Here is a 15,542-nt window from a genome sequence, read left to right as displayed (position 1 = left end):
CAATAAAAATGCTTGAAATTTGACTTTACCAGCACAGAAATGCATACATTGAATCAAATGAGAATTGCAAGTAACTGTAAACTCCTGAAAGCACCAAATGTGATGTGATTCTTTTAGTGACTGGGCAAATTGTAATATGTAGTGAACCACTTATTTTGTAATAGGCCACAAATACTGTAGGAATGGGAGGCAAGGGGAGGGGCAGTTGAGGACCTAGGCAAAACAAGAAATTACAGAAACCCACAGAATGTGTTAAATAAGTGACATTTCTGAATCCACACTAAATGGTAATGAATGGGAAAAGATTAGGATAGTTTTTTTATCACAATACAATTTCCTCTTCCTAATATTTGAGTCCAGTCCCATCCTCTTTCCCTCATAGCTTAGGCAGACCCCTAACGTGCCAGATATCAATGTGATACTGCTGCACAGAGCAGACTGGATTCAGAGAGCCGGTGCAGTATGGATCACAACTCTGCAGGGGCTCCCTACACACCAGCATGGAGTATAATTTAGGGATCAAAGCTAAGAAAGATAAAGGGAAGGATGGTATAGCCAGTTTCCTGCCTTCCATTAACTGACTGGTGTTCTTGGGAGTAGGAAAACCCCTATATAATTGGTGTATTATGCTGCTATTAGTGGCAAGGAGTCCTGTGGCACCTTATAGACTAACTGAAGTGTAGGAATATAAGCTTTCATGGGCAAAGACCCACTTCGTCAGATCCACTTTTGTGCATCTGACGAAGTGGGTCTTTGCCCATGAAAGCTTATGCTCCTACACTTCAGTTAGTCTATAAGGTGCCATAGGACTCCTCGCCGCTTTTGCAGATTCAGACTAACACGGCTACCCCTCTGATACTATGCTGCTATTGAAGCTTGAGTTTTAATTTTTCAAAGGTTTTACTCTGCAGGTTATTCATATGGGCTGGGTAAATGAAAGACTTGAGGGAACTGATTCATCTCAGCTCTACAAATACAAGTTCCTGGCACTGAAAGGATCATCCTTCTACATTTTCAGTACTCCACCGGTAAGAGACAAATTTATTATTTACAAAGTTTTAATTATTGGTACAATCCATTTGCAAGCCGTGGAAATGAATTCTTTCCTATAAAATACAGCTGTAGGCTGAGGTTTCCAAATGAGCCTAAGGGACTGAGGCATCCAAATCCTATTGAATTGCAATATAGTTCAGGCATACTTAAGGTACTTATGATAACCTCAGCCATAAAATTCTGGGGAAACCGGATTATTAATGGAACACAGAGATTTTGTTTTTAAGGCACTGGTTCACATTCCCCTCAAGTTAGCTATGACCAAAATTTGCCATCTTGCATCAAATGAGCTGGTATTTACTCTAGCTCCTTTAGGACAGATGTCCACTTCATGGTTATAACTAACTGGTGCTGATCTTTACCAAAAGGCCATAGGGTTGAAAATTTATAGGGAGTGAACTATCCCTACACATCTTAGAGGAGTAGCCATGTTAGTCTGTAACTCTAAAAACAACAGGTAGTTCTGTGGCACCTTAGGGCATATCTACACATCAGGGCAAAAGTCAAATTAAGCTACACAACTTCAGCTACGTCAATTGCATAGCTGAAGTCAAAATAGCTTAATTCCGCTTTTGGAGCTGTCTACACAGCAGGAAGTTGAAGGAAGAAAACTCTCCTTTCAACTTCCCTTATTCCTTGTAAAATGAAGGTTATAGGAGTCGAAGAAAGAAGTCCTCCAGCTCGCCATTATTTCAAAATAATGGCTTGCAATGTAGATGAGCACTATGTTATTTCAGAATAACACCAGTTATTCTAAAATAATGCTGCTGTGTAGACTTAGAGACTAACAAAATATATATATAGTATCATGAGTTTCATGGGCAAAACCCACTTCTCCAGGGCTGTGTCTAGAGTGCATCCCTTTTCCGTAAAAGGGATGCAAATTAGACATATTGCAATTGCAAATGAAGCGGGGATTTAAATCCCCCCCGCTTCATTAGCATAAAAATGGCTGCCGCTTTTTTTCGGCTCGGAGGTTAAAATGAGGGATTAGGAATCTTTTGGAAAAGGCTTTATTTTCGAGAAGATCCGCGTCTAGACTGGTGCTTTTTTCCGGCAAAGCTCCGAGCTGGAAAAAAGTGGCAGCCATTTTTATGCTAATGAAGTGTGGGGGGGGTTTAAATCCCCACTTCATTTGCAATTGCGATATGTCTAATTTGCATCCCTTTTATGGAAAAGGTATGCAGTCTAGACACAGCCCAGATGAAATGAGCCTGGGTGGAGAAAAAAAAGGACTCTCAGAATAAGAAGGGAAAGGGAGAAAAAAAAAGTACTGCAAATTGTAGTCCCAGTGCTAATGAGGTTTTGCACTTGGATAGGAAGATGATGTCTGTTTGGGTCGGTGAGAATTTCCTTATGCAGTTGAAGGATTTCCACTCCATATGGCTGAATGCAGTGCCTTGCATGTTTAAAAGTATCAGAGGATGTTAGTTTTCAACATGGGACATTTTCTAAAGCTTATAGCATACTGGTGGGTAATGTAGGATAAATTGTAGTCCTACTGTAAAAGTTGTACTTGGAGGAACTCAGTCTCCACAGTTGATTAACCCTGCACCTTTCAAAATTACTACAATTTTACTGAGAAAAAATGGATAAAAATAAGCTAAAGAGTTCTAAAAGTCTCAGAACAATTTTTCATATTATATCATCACCTTCCTATTCTTTTTTCTTCCACCTTATTTGATAGAGAGCTGGTGCTCTCAGAAAATAATAATAATAATAATAAAAAGAAACATTAAAACACAACTGCAAATAAACTGCCTGCTTATGTCTCCACTGAAGTCAATAGTATAACTTTCAAGGCTTTCAGTTAAAAAAAACTATTTTAATGGAATACAGTAAAGTGAGAGATAGAAAGTATGATTTATGAACTGTAAACAGTAGCAATCAATAACATGGTCCCTCTTGCACTATACTACATTTACAGGCCAAATGGTTCTAATTACAGTAGTTCCACTGGGATCAAAAATGTCCAAGTACCAATCTTTTGCTTAATTTGGAGTTAACAAAATTAGATGTGAAGAACTCAATTTAAAATGAAATACTGATCTCTCAAATGCAAGAAACTAAAAAAAAAAAAGCCACTCAGTTCAGCGACTAATATTTAAAACAATTAACCCTTCTGTATCTGTCACTGGTTATAAGACCATGAAGTAGAAAGAAAACATTAAGCCAATAAATAATACAACACACAGTGATAGTCTTTTGTGAATCTTAATTAATGCTTTCAAGCCTATTGTTCAAGGGGAATATGTGATGTAGTTAAAAGTATTCATCTTAGAGATACAAATTGAAGCTAAACTAGTTAATTCATCAAAATTTAGATCTTTGCTGATATCATACAAATGAGAATACATTTATTGTAATGTTTTCCCCACATTATCTTGACATGTATCTACTTCACTAGCATGATACTGGAGAAAGTATAGTAGTATTGCTCATTGTGAAAAAAGTAAACAAGATAACTACTCTGGTGCCTTATATTAATGTCATGTTCATGCCCATTGATCAGATATTTTAGTAATGAGTATGCGTAATAGCAATGAGAAATAAATGACTAAGCAACAAATTCTAAAGCTTAATAAAGAATTTGTGTTACAGGCAGTCCCCGGGTTACGTCAGTCCGACTTAAGTCGGACCCCTAGTTATGAATTGGGGGGAGGGCGCAGCTAGTGCGGGGTGCCTCCCCCACTGTCGCTGCCTCCGGCGGCGCAGGGGGTGCTTCCCCCCCCAGCAGACCAGGGAGACGCGGAGCGGCTTTTCTCGCCACAGAGGACGCAGGCGGCGGGACCGCTGAGACGCGCCGCGGTCCCACCGCCCGCGTCCTCCGCGGCGAGAAAAGACTGATCTGCTGGTGGGGGGCGCACTAGCTGCGCCCCCCCCCCAGCAGACCAGGGAGACGCGAAGCGGCTTTTCTCGCCGCGGAGGACGCAGGCGGTGGGACCGCAGCGTGTCTCGGCGGTGCCGCCGCCACGTCCTCCGTGATGAGAAAAGCCGCTCTGTGTCTCCCTGGTCTGCGTCTCCCAGGTGCACCCCCCCCCCCCCCCGAGCAGACCAGGCTTTTCTCGCCGATGCCTGGGGTAGAGCAGCTGGGGGGCTGCTCGGTTGGTCCCACAGCGCCAAGGTGTGGCACTACTGGACCAACGCAGCAGCACCCCAGCTGCTCTGCCCCAGGCATCCCCAAGTCAGCCTCTGCTGAAATTGACCAGCGGCTGACTACAGGAAGCCCGAGGCAGAGCTGCTCTGCCCCGGGCTTACTGGAATCAGCCGCTGATCAGTTTCAGTAGCAGCTAACTTGGGGACGCCTGGGGCAGAGCAGCTGGGGTGCTGCCGGGTTGGTCCCCACAGTGCCGAGGTACGGCGCTGTGGGGACCTACCCGGCAGCGCCCCAGCTGCTCTGTCCCAGGCGTCCAGATTCAGCCGCTGTTGAAACTGATCAGCGGCTGATTCCAGGAAGCCCGGGGCAGAGCAGCTCTGCCTCGGGCTTCCTGGAGTCAGCCGCTGGTCAGTTTCAGCAGCGGCTGACTTGGGAACACCTGGGGAAGAGCAGCTGGGATGCTGCTGGGTTGGTCCCGCCGCGCCAAGAGTCAGCGCTACCAGACCAACCCAGCAGCACGCCAGCTGCTCTGCCCCAGTCGTGTCCGATTCAGCCGCTGCTGGTCAGTTTCAACAGCGGCTGAATCTGGATGCCAGTTCTGACTTACATACAAATTCAACTTAAGAACAAACCTACGGTCCCTATCTTGTACATAACCCAGGGACTGCCTGTATTTATTTGTGTCACAAATGCCATGCTATATGAAATTGTGGCACTACCATCAACCAACAGGGCTAATTTCAGACTGTTTATTTCTTTAGTTTAAATATCCATGACTTTTTAAACTTTGTATGAGTAATTATCATTAGTAATAATTATTATTAATAATTAATAAGTAATTGGAAATTGGCAGGACCTCCAAAGACTTTCCTAATTGTCAGGGTTGTTAAAAATGGGAAAAAATTGCCTAGGGAGGTTGTGGAATCTCCATCACTGCTTGGTCCTGCTGTGAGGGCAGGAGACTACTTGATAACCTCTCAAAGTCCCTTTCAGTTCTAGCATTCTATGATTCTAAAACTAGAAGGTTTCAGAATTTCAACCTGGATCCAGATCCAAATTTCACAGCTGGACTCCACATGTATAATGGCCCAAAATATGTGTAACTATGTGACACTTCAATTTTAGATCCCCACTTTGAACCTTAGCCTCAACTTTAATAACATTCATTTTAAACTTCTCTAATGAGATTGACTGTTACTATTTGTGAGAGGGTGAGGTCATAGAAGACCCCTCGTGGGTGCTTCCTGGAGTGCTGACACGGCCACTGTCACTTGTCTTTCTGCTCTCTGTGGATCCTCACCACCCGGTCCGGCTGGGCCAGCTCCCTGGTCTACCCCAGCTAAGACCCCGAGCTGAGATCCCTGCCCTCACCGAGAAGCAGTACAGACACAGAACCTTTTTAGGTCCAAGGCAAGTGCAATTTTGGGCCCAGCTTCCCCAAATGGGATAAAACCCCAAAGGAATTATTCCCTTCAGCAATGAAATGGGGAATGTGCACACTGGTTGCCCTTCAAGGTAAAAAATATTTACACTGGGTTTGATAGAAAATAAAAGTGATTTTATTAAGTACAAGTAGTAGGATTTAAGTGGTAATATTTGAGAACTGGAAGAGCAAAGTAGATTACAAATCAAAAGAAACAAACGTGCTTAGCTAATTCTATGCTCAAACTTCAGTACAAACTTTTCAAACTCACCCTAAAACCTCTTTTCCAGCTGCCCCTCCAAACCAGGTCTGTTGCCCACCCTGGGGTCTTTGGCTCCTTCCTTCAGGTGCAGCCCCACCAAAAGACCAAGGCCCCTACTTTTCTATACTTTTTTAAGTAATTGAGGCCACTCCCTACCAACCACTGCTCAGACTTAAGAACAAAAGAGATTGCTTAACAGTTGCTCATCAAGACATCAAGGGTAACACCCTCTATGCCTCTCATTCACACATTTAAAACCCACAAAGTATTCCCCATTCCATATGTCTAATCTTACACACAAAATGATACATACATCAAAATAAGATAAACAGAACCAGTGGATCATGATTGATGGGTTATGTGAAATAATTTGCTCAAAGCAACTTTGAGTTATGGATATTCATGTCCATAAGTCCATTTCATAAAGCATGGGGGAGGTCTGTCACACTTTTATTCCTATAATTTATTCCCTGTATAAAGTAAAAATCCTGGGTGTAACATTAAGATGATTACATCAACAGTGTACCACAAACAAATGTATTAGTCTGATTGATTTGCTTGAATTTTATGAGGAAAATTATTCTGTTCTATTTTAATCATGTTGCCATCCTGCTGTTTCATATCATAAGAAGATCTGCCAGGGAATCATAATAAAATAATATTACAGTGTTTATTTTGATTTAAGTGTATAAATTAGATGGACTATCAGATCAAATAGTTATCTTCAGACTTAAGAATCCTGTTCACAGCGTTACAGTCCATTTTTAGCAGGAGTGTCCACTACAGTGTTTACTCTTATTCTAGTCCTTCGGGTGAATTGAGATTATTCACAATTGAATTTGGACATACTTGGAATCTTTTCCTGAAAATAGTCCATATACATGCCAGTCACAGGCAAAGCTCAAAGAAAATTCTTCCTAAAGATTCAAATCTAGTGGTGTTCAGCAATGAAAGGAGGCTCACTATAAGTTACGATCTGTAGATAAAATTTCTTCAAATGTCAAATTATCACCTTGCGAGTATAGGTTGAAGGGATTTTTATTTATGAAAATTATGAAAGTTGAATTATAGGTATTAGTTAAGCATTTTCAGTGTCTATCTTTATAAATTAAAATGTTAAAGCTAAGGCCTTGTCTCAATTTCAGGAACTGTGTCCATACTTGAAGAAAAATATAAGTGGAAAGGGAAAACTCTATTCCTTGATTAGTGTGGTATCTGCACAGCAAAACCTTTTAAATGACTGAAAGCATTGTTCCGTCTACTTGTACTTGATTTATTATTCATATAGGAATGCTGTAGTGTGGCCATGGTAATGTCATTGTGTGTCTTATCAGATAATGTCCCTATAAGATCAACATAATATTTTTAAATGTACAAGTTTAGACCTAAAACTCAGTATCTAGAATAAGCATCCTTGCTTAAACAGTAATACCAGAGATCAAGTTATATGAAATAGACTATGAAGAATCATAGAATCAAAGAATACTAGGACTGGAAGGGACCTTGAGAGGTCATCCAGTCCAGTCCCCTGCCCTCATGGCAGGACCAAATACTGGCTAGACCATCCCTGATAGACATTTATCTAACCTACTCTTAAATATCTCCAGAGATGGAGATTCCACAACCTTGCTGGGCAATTTATTCCAGTGTTTGACCACCCTGACAGTTAGGAACTTTTTCCTAATGTCCAACCTAAACCTCCTTTGCTGCAGTTTAAGCCCATTGCTTCTTGTTCTATCCCCACAGGCCAAGATGAACAAGTTTTCTCCCTCCTCCTTATGACACCCTTTTAGATACCTGAAAACGGCTGTCATGTCCCTCCTCAATCTTCTCTTTTCCAAACTAAACAAGCCCAATTCTTTCAGTCTCCCTTCATGGGTCATGTTCTCCAGTCCTTTAGTCATTCTTGTTGCTCTTCCCTGGACCTCCTCCAATTTCTCCACATCTTTCTTGAAATGTGGAACCCAAAACTGGACACAATACTCCAACTGAGGCCTAATCAGCACAGAGTAGAGTGGAAGAATGACTTCTCGTGTCTTGCTCACAACACACCTGTTAATGCATCCCAGAATCATGTTTGCTTTCTTTGCAACAGCATCACACTGCTGACTCATATTCAGCTTGTGGTCCACTATAACCCCTAGATCTCTTTCTGCCATACTCCTTCCTAGACAGTCGCTTCCCATTCTGTATGTATGAACTGATTGTTCCTTCCTAAGTGGAGCACTTTGCATTTGTCTTTATTAAAATTCATCCTATTTACCTCAGACCATTTCTCCAATTTATCCAGGTCATTTTGAATTTATGACCCTATCCTCCAGATTAGTCACAACCCCTCCCAAGAACAGACCTAGGGGGTTCTAATTCCTAGTGTATAAACAAAGTGACCATCATAGATTTATCAATATGGACATGCTATCCTTTTTCCCTAATACTGCAATTAATAGTATTGGCTTCCTCTTATGCTGGAAAAATCTCAAGAATTTGCACTTGTTTGATCCTCAGAGCCACATTTTCCAAAAGTTCCTTGAGTTCGGTCATGCATGCTTTTCAAGCACCATCACCTACTGCTGCTAGGTTTTCCCTTCCCCCTCTCCTTGCATAGGCATGAAATTTACCCATACAAAGTCAAACACTTGCCCATGGAAAAGGCAAAATCAATTACTTATATGTATTTACAAAGAGCATACTTAACAATTTGTAAAACCAAGGTTCCCTGTGCACAAATGGAGGCTGTGTTGAAACTCTTTGAATTCTTAGAAGAAGATAATTTGACTGATTTTGTTTTGGAAATGATTTTAGAGGAGCTAAAAATATCTAACTAATATTTAACTCTTTAGTTATTTTATATTTATCTTTACATTTATCAAATACTAAAATACCTTTAAGCCTTCATATTAATTTCACCTTCAAGATTCTCTTTTGCGATGCACAATACAATGTGAATGGTCATAAAATGCAGCAAGTACAATACATCTGGAACCTGTGTAAACCATTTACTGTGACTGAGAAGCTTAAGATCACAGAGCAAGTAAAAGACAAAGTTAAACATTCTTAAAGTAAACAAACGTGTGCTGTTAGGCTATGATGTTTAAAGAATATTATAGGTCTGAAAGGAAAAAAGAAAATGGTGTGTTAATTTAATCTGCATTATGATAATGCAACCAGAAAAATTAAACAGGGTTTACATCATCTGCAAATATTACAGTTTCACCCATGCAACCTACAGGGTGAAATCCTGGCACAATTGAAGTCAGTGGCAAAATACTTTAATGCAATTGGATTCAAGAAAGGGCTGACATTTCAGCTCACCAGTGGCCTTTATCTAGGGTAACAGTGGGAACTTAATGATGGGCGGTATTGTGTTCTGCCTGAAAGCTGACATGAAAGGTGTTCATTGATTTACAAAAGGGAGTTCAAAATGTCATCAGTGTATTCATAGAGAGTTAAGTAAGGTAAAGTAATCAGCATATAAATTTACATTATTAATACTGTGAGCCAAATTGTCCCCTATTATTTCCACTAATGCAAGTCCATTGAAAACAAAAGTGTTGTGTAGGAGACAGTATTAAAATGTTGGTGGGTTGTATGTTCAGGTGGTAGAGAGCTGGTTTTGAATTGAGCGTGACTTAACTCGTGATTTTCTTGCTTTTTATTATTTACATTGTGAGGAAATTATTTTGAGCTACCTTAACTCTCTAAGGGTACGTCTACACTACAACGTTAATTCGAACTAACTTAGTTCGAATTAGTTATTTCGAACTAAGCTAATTCAAACTAACGGATCCAGACTAAAAAACTAGTTTGAATTAGCGTTTTGCTAATTTGAACTAGCATGTCCACATTAAGTGGACCCTGAACCGGGCTTAAGGATGGCCTGAAGCAGTGCCGGCAGAGCATCATAGGAGGACTTAGAGCGTGGAGATGCTGTCTCAGGCTAGACAAGGCTGCGCTTAAAGGGACCCGACCCCCACCCCGGACAGACAGTTCTCAGGGGTGCCCCGCTTGCAAAGCAGTCCTTGCTTGGAGTGCCTGGACTACCCACACTGGGCACATCACACCACTCGGCCATCAGCCCGGCTGCACTTGCCGCAGGCTGCCATCTCGGGAAAGGGGGCAATTGGGGGGCTGCAGGAGAGCTTCCACCCCCAGAAGCCCGCAGAGCCAGCCCAGTCCTCCCCATCGGGGGCTCGTGCCCCATTCCTCCCTTACCTCCTTCCACTTACCCTTCCCTAGCCCCTCTTCTTGATGTACAAAATAAAGATAACGTGTGGTCAAAACTAGAAACTCTCTTTATTTAAAAAAACTCGGGGAAACTGGGAAAAGGAGGTGGGAGAGGGGAAGAGAGAGGCTGGGAGAGGGGAGGGGGAAAACTGGGAGGAGGGAGCTGAAAGGGGGAAGAAGGGAAAGGAGGGGGTGGGGAAACTCAATGATCAGGGGTGGGGGGTCTCGCCGGGCCAACCGCCTCCCAGCACAGCAAGGGAGGGGGCCTCGGCGTCCCAGGGGGGATGGGGTGGAGGGTGCGGAGGTTGAGGTGGGGGGTGTGGACATTAAGGAAGAGGTTGTGGGGGTTGAGGAGGAAGAGGTGGGGGGGGCAGGAGTGGGAGGAGGGACAGCAGTTGGGGGAGCAGCAGGCGCAGGACCAGCACGGGGCACCATGCTCTGCAGCAGGAGCTGCAGGTTGGTGCTCAGCCCTCGGACCTCAGCCAGCAGCTCGTGGCGGAACTGCAGGTCTTCCCGCATCCAGACCTGCAGTGTGCGGTGCACGGCTCGCAGGGCCCCCAGGTGCTGGTCCCGGTACTCCTGCTCCGTGCTGGCGGTCCGGAGCAGGCCGCGGTTGCGGGAGCATGTCCCGGGCGGGGTGGTGCGCCCTGCACGAGCAACTGGTGCAGCTGTAGAGAAAGAAGAGAAGTGGTCAGTTCTCCCTGGGGACGCAAAGGATGATGCCCAGCCCCCTCCCTCACCCCGCAACGTGAGGGTGACCATGTCCTGCACCGTCACAGCCGCTGTGCTTGTACAGAGGCCATGGTCAGGATGTCTGGCTCTCCCCGGGACTGGGAGCTGCCCCAAGGCCGGACCCGTGTCCCTGTGCCATGTATAGTGTGGCTGGGGCAGCGGAGGGGAGGGGGAGATGTCCCCTGCCTCCGTGTAGAGGGGACATATGAAGGGAAAGCATCCTGCTGAGTCCTGCCCCGGGGTCGGGAGTATGTCACGTCTCTTTGCACAAGCATGTGCCTATTGGGCAATGGCCCCTGGGTGTCACGCAGCTGGAGCCACCTGCCCAAGGGTGGCATGGCACGTGCTCGCATGTGCACAGGTGTCTGCGTGATCCATGGAAGGCATGGCCCACGCGCGCGGTCTCTGGTCTGCCTCCCACCCCCCCCCCCCGAACTACTTAATTCAAACTACTTACCCGGTACGGTCTCCCTGGACGACCCTGCTGGAACAGCTGGCAGTGGCCCCTCCGGTGCGCCCAGGTCAGGGCCCTCCAGTCCCAGCTCGCTGTCCCCCGGGCTGTCACGGACCGCCCCTCCCCCCAAGAGTTGGTAGAGGGCGGGGAAGTAGGGGCAGGTGTCATCCCCTGCAGCGGCGCCGCCCCTGGTGGCCCTGGCGTACCCCTGCCGCAGCTGCTTCAGTTTAATTCATACCTGCTCTTAGGTGCGCCTGTGTCCCTTTCGGGCCATGGCAGTCGCTATGCAGCCGTAGACGGCCGCGTTCCTCCTCCTAGTGCGGAGATCTTGGAGATTGGGGCCTGCCCCCAAATCTCAATGAGGTCCATGACCTCCGCACTAGTCCAGGGGGCCGCGCGCAGTCTACGGGCCCTGGCTGGCCCCTGGGTGCTCGGGGACTGGGCAGGGGACGGCTCGCTGCCACTGGCTGCCTGGCTCATGGTGGGGCCACTCGGTCAGGGGTAGACACTGCTGGCAGGGCTGTCTGTCTCCAGTGCCATCTGGCCAGAGTCTACCCCTTTAAGGGCCCGGGGCTGGGGGAGAGGAGAAGAGTTTTCCTGGTTGTGCCCAGAGAGGCCACCAGGGGGAACCTGGGAAGGGCTAGCCTCCCACTAGTTCAAATTAAGGGTCTACACAGCCCTTAATTCGAACTAGTAAGTTCGAACTAGGCTTAATCCTTGTGGAATGAGGTTTACCTAGTTCGAACTAAGCGCTCCGTTAGTTCGATTTAAATTCGAACTAACGGAGCGCTAGTGTAACGCCTATGAAAGTTAGTTCGAACTAACGTCTGTTAGTTCGAACTAACTTTGTAGTGTAGACATACCCTAAGAAAGGTTCTTATGTTATTTCCTATTATTTTTTTAATGTGGCAGGATAGAAAAGGTGTATAAATCTGGACATTGAGTGATCAAGGCTGGAGAAAAGGACTAGCTGGGTAGAAGGGTTGCAGAGCAGCCACATAAACCCATCTTCTCTATGTAAAACTTTGCATTCCCAGTACAAACAACTTTAACTAACACTTCAGTTTCCTGTTTGCCACTGAAAACTTTTCATGAAGAGCTAAGAGAGCTTGGCAGACTAAAGGACATCAGTATTCAGTGAAGAAGCTAGAGCATCAGTTACATTTCTCTGTCATCAGTACTGTAAAAGGTTTAAGTTGAGCATGTGTGACCATTTCTTCCTCCTCTCCCCAGTTTCTCCAGCATTACTACGTGGTTAGTGTCTCCCAGGACCTTCAAAAATGTCCACAACCTATTTTAAGTCTTGGTCAGGCACTTTCTGTGTCTCATCTACTGTCCCATTATCATGACCTGTGGTGGAACAGGTTCCCACCCCAGTCAAGCAGTGGGGGTTAAAGAGCTCCCCTGGGCACTGTTAACCCATCTCGGTGCATGTATAAGGCCTGTTGTATTTGAAGAGAGACAGATCCTAAAAAAAAAATCTAAGTCCCACAGGGTTTGCGCTCATACATACTGGTGCTGGGGGTGCTGCTGCACCTCTTGACTTAAAGTGGCTTTCTATCATATACAGGATTGCAGTTCAATGACTCTCAGTATCCCCACTATAAACATTGTTCCAGAACCCCTGTTGCACTTAGGGGGAAACACCTGGAGAATAGAGTTCCCAACATCACAGAGCAGGAGTTGTTTACCTAGAAATCTCTGTCACCTGGGTATTCTGGATAGGACACAGGATCTTTGCTTTGCTTTGATATTCATTATAACTCTCAGTCTGGGCCTTTCAGATGCACAAAAGGATAGGAATTCCTATCCCTGTTGAGAGAAACTATTCAATTTTTGTCATCTTAAAAACACACACGTGAGCATGGACTGGCTTGTGGGCTGCAGGGTTATTCTGTTTGCTTTTTCCTTTGTTTTGGAGTGTAGAGAATTATTTTCCTCCTGCAAACTTTAGGACTTCTATAAGAGACCAGGTGCTATGCTGAGAACTTCCAAAGATCTAGAAAACAAACTCTGTGAACAGGTCCATTCTTATAACTCATCTGGTGTAGCATGAGCTAAATCACATACTTCTCAGAGCTGTAGGCCAGTCATTTTGACAAAGAATGTGTCATCTTGTCAGTTCAGCCTTAGGTGATTTGTCCTGCCTTGTTCAACTTGTTCTTCATTAAAGTTACTGCCACAAAGTGAGATGCTGCTAAGTTCAGAGTAATCATTTTGGTTTATCTTTTTCGGAATGCACTCCAATTTGTTAATATTTTTCTTGGTAGATTTCCAGAATCCGATCCAAAGGTCTTTCCACAGACTTCAAAGGGGGGTTGGATTTGCATTAGGTTTGGGCTGTAATACAATATTTTAAATTCAGTTCCCCCTAGTGTTGCATTAAAAACTTTTTGTTTTATGATATGCTTCTTCATAACTATTTATCTTAAGAATCAAAGCAAAAGATGTGGGGAAATGCAACTTGCCGGTGGGGAGGTCACTAAAGACATAATTAGATCTCCTACTTATTATTTTCCTCTTACCAGTGATAAGAACTAAGGATTTTCCTAGATCTAATTTTTCATAGTTGCTCTTTATTCAACCCCAAACTCCATCAAAGATAATGGGATTTCCTTATATATAAGGATAGAGGAAGGACGTTGCAGTATTTGATTCACCATGCCCCCCTCCTGGCCACCAGAAGTCTTTTTTCTTCATCCTCCCTCCCCGCGATGCTGCAGCCAAGGGCTGGGAGTGAGGGAAAGGATTTACATATCCTATGTGTTGTCAGGCAAGATGGTGGAGCCCCAGCCCTGCTGGCTACTCCCTTGGGGGTATGGCTGCCCCAGAGGACACTCTGTAGAATAGCTCTCCCCTGTTGGCTCACTGTCCCCCAGTGGTCAATCTCTATCAAATGTCTCTAAATAGCAGTCCCTCCCTTTGCATGTTATTGAAAACAGTCCCTTTCTCTGGGCTTCTGGTTGTCTTGGAACAATCAAATCCTGACCTTGCTTTAAGGTAGGAGAAGAGGAAGCTGCATACTAAATTTGGTTGCCCTAGCTCTTACTGTTTAGGGGGAGTTCTTGAACAAACAGACTTACAGACAGATACACTCTAATAGATATATATATATAAAGAGAGAGAAAGAGAGAGATTAAAATATAGTCATTCCATTCAGTTTCTAACATAAAATGTAGTAACTTACTTACGTACAGGCCTGTGCGTACGAACTTGAGTAGTTCCACTGATTTCAATGAGATTTGCCTATAGTAGACCCGTGCCTTGATTAATCAGGCTCTGAGACTGTTCTTTGTCTTAGCGTGTTATAAAATAAATAGTAGTGATTTACCTTACCAAAGAAATTGCTAGGACGATTCCTTACTGCTTAAGTAAGAATACAACAGATCATTACAATTAACATATTTTAGTTGTAAGAATACAGTGGATGCTGTATTAATGAATACAGGAGACCATTGGAGCTCTTTTTTTTATATCAGATATTAGGTTAATACTATTAATTGAAATTGCTTGGCATTTGATTAAACCATCCAGCAGAATAATCTTTAGTGAAATGTGCTTAAATGCTTTAAATCCTTGCCATTAAAGAAAAAAAAAGTCCTCTTAATGGATCCTTTTTTTGTTTTTTTGGTATTACAGGTAAGCACACTAGACTGGATACGAGCTGAAAAAATCTATCACCTCTGTGAGGTTCTATTTAAAGTTCACAAGGTAGGTCTACAACATATAACCAAGGTAGCCTATAGGTTCCTAACATTTAACAACATTAATAATGCCCTCAGCTTAATCTGGTTTAGCACAAACCAGCCCACAAATAGATAATCTATTCCTGTAAAATCAGCTCATAACCAGTAAGTATTGCCTGAATAAATACTAGATAACCTGGAAGTTGGATGATGTCCCTAATGAGCACATTTCTATAATATTTCCAGTACGAAGAAATATTCTGTATTTATTAATGAGGCCTGCCTATATCTTATACAGGTTGAACCTCTCTAGTCTGGCACCCTTGGGACATGACTGGTGCTGAACCAGAGAATTTGCTGAACCATGGGAAGTCAGTATGGTCTAGCAGTATTACCAACACTTCCACATCTTACCAGGCTCTTAGAAGAGCTAAATTACAGCTAAATAAGAGCACAGAGTGCTGAGAGCCAATACTGATGGCTGTAAACAAAATTTATGGGACCACCACATTCATGATAAGTGAATATCCAGCTAACTAAAATCATGCCAGACCATAGATGTTGTCAGACCAGACAGTGCTGGACGAGAGAGGTTCAACCTATAATTTTAC

At 43.9% G+C, this 15,542-nt stretch overlaps 1 protein-coding gene across 3 annotated transcripts in view; it reads left to right on the top strand.

Annotated features, from left to right (window-relative positions):
- Window positions 1–15,542, top strand: part of SNTG2 (syntrophin gamma 2) — a 463,781-nt gene that overhangs the window by 383,505 nt on the left and 64,734 nt on the right. For all 3 annotated transcript variants that reach the window (XM_075923561.1, XM_075923558.1, XM_075923560.1), the window contains exons 12-13: window positions 912–1,028; window positions 14,885–14,956. In XM_075923561.1, the coding sequence (XP_075779676.1) occupies window positions 912–1,028; window positions 14,885–14,956 (189 nt within the window). The remainder of the gene's footprint in view (window positions 1–911; window positions 1,029–14,884; window positions 14,957–15,542) is intronic.

This window comes from Pelodiscus sinensis, chromosome 3 (assembly GCF_049634645.1).
Source record: "Pelodiscus sinensis isolate JC-2024 chromosome 3, ASM4963464v1, whole genome shotgun sequence".
Taxonomy (NCBI): domain Eukaryota; kingdom Metazoa; phylum Chordata; order Testudines; family Trionychidae; genus Pelodiscus; species Pelodiscus sinensis.
This window is presented reverse-complemented; position numbering and strand designations above follow the sequence as displayed.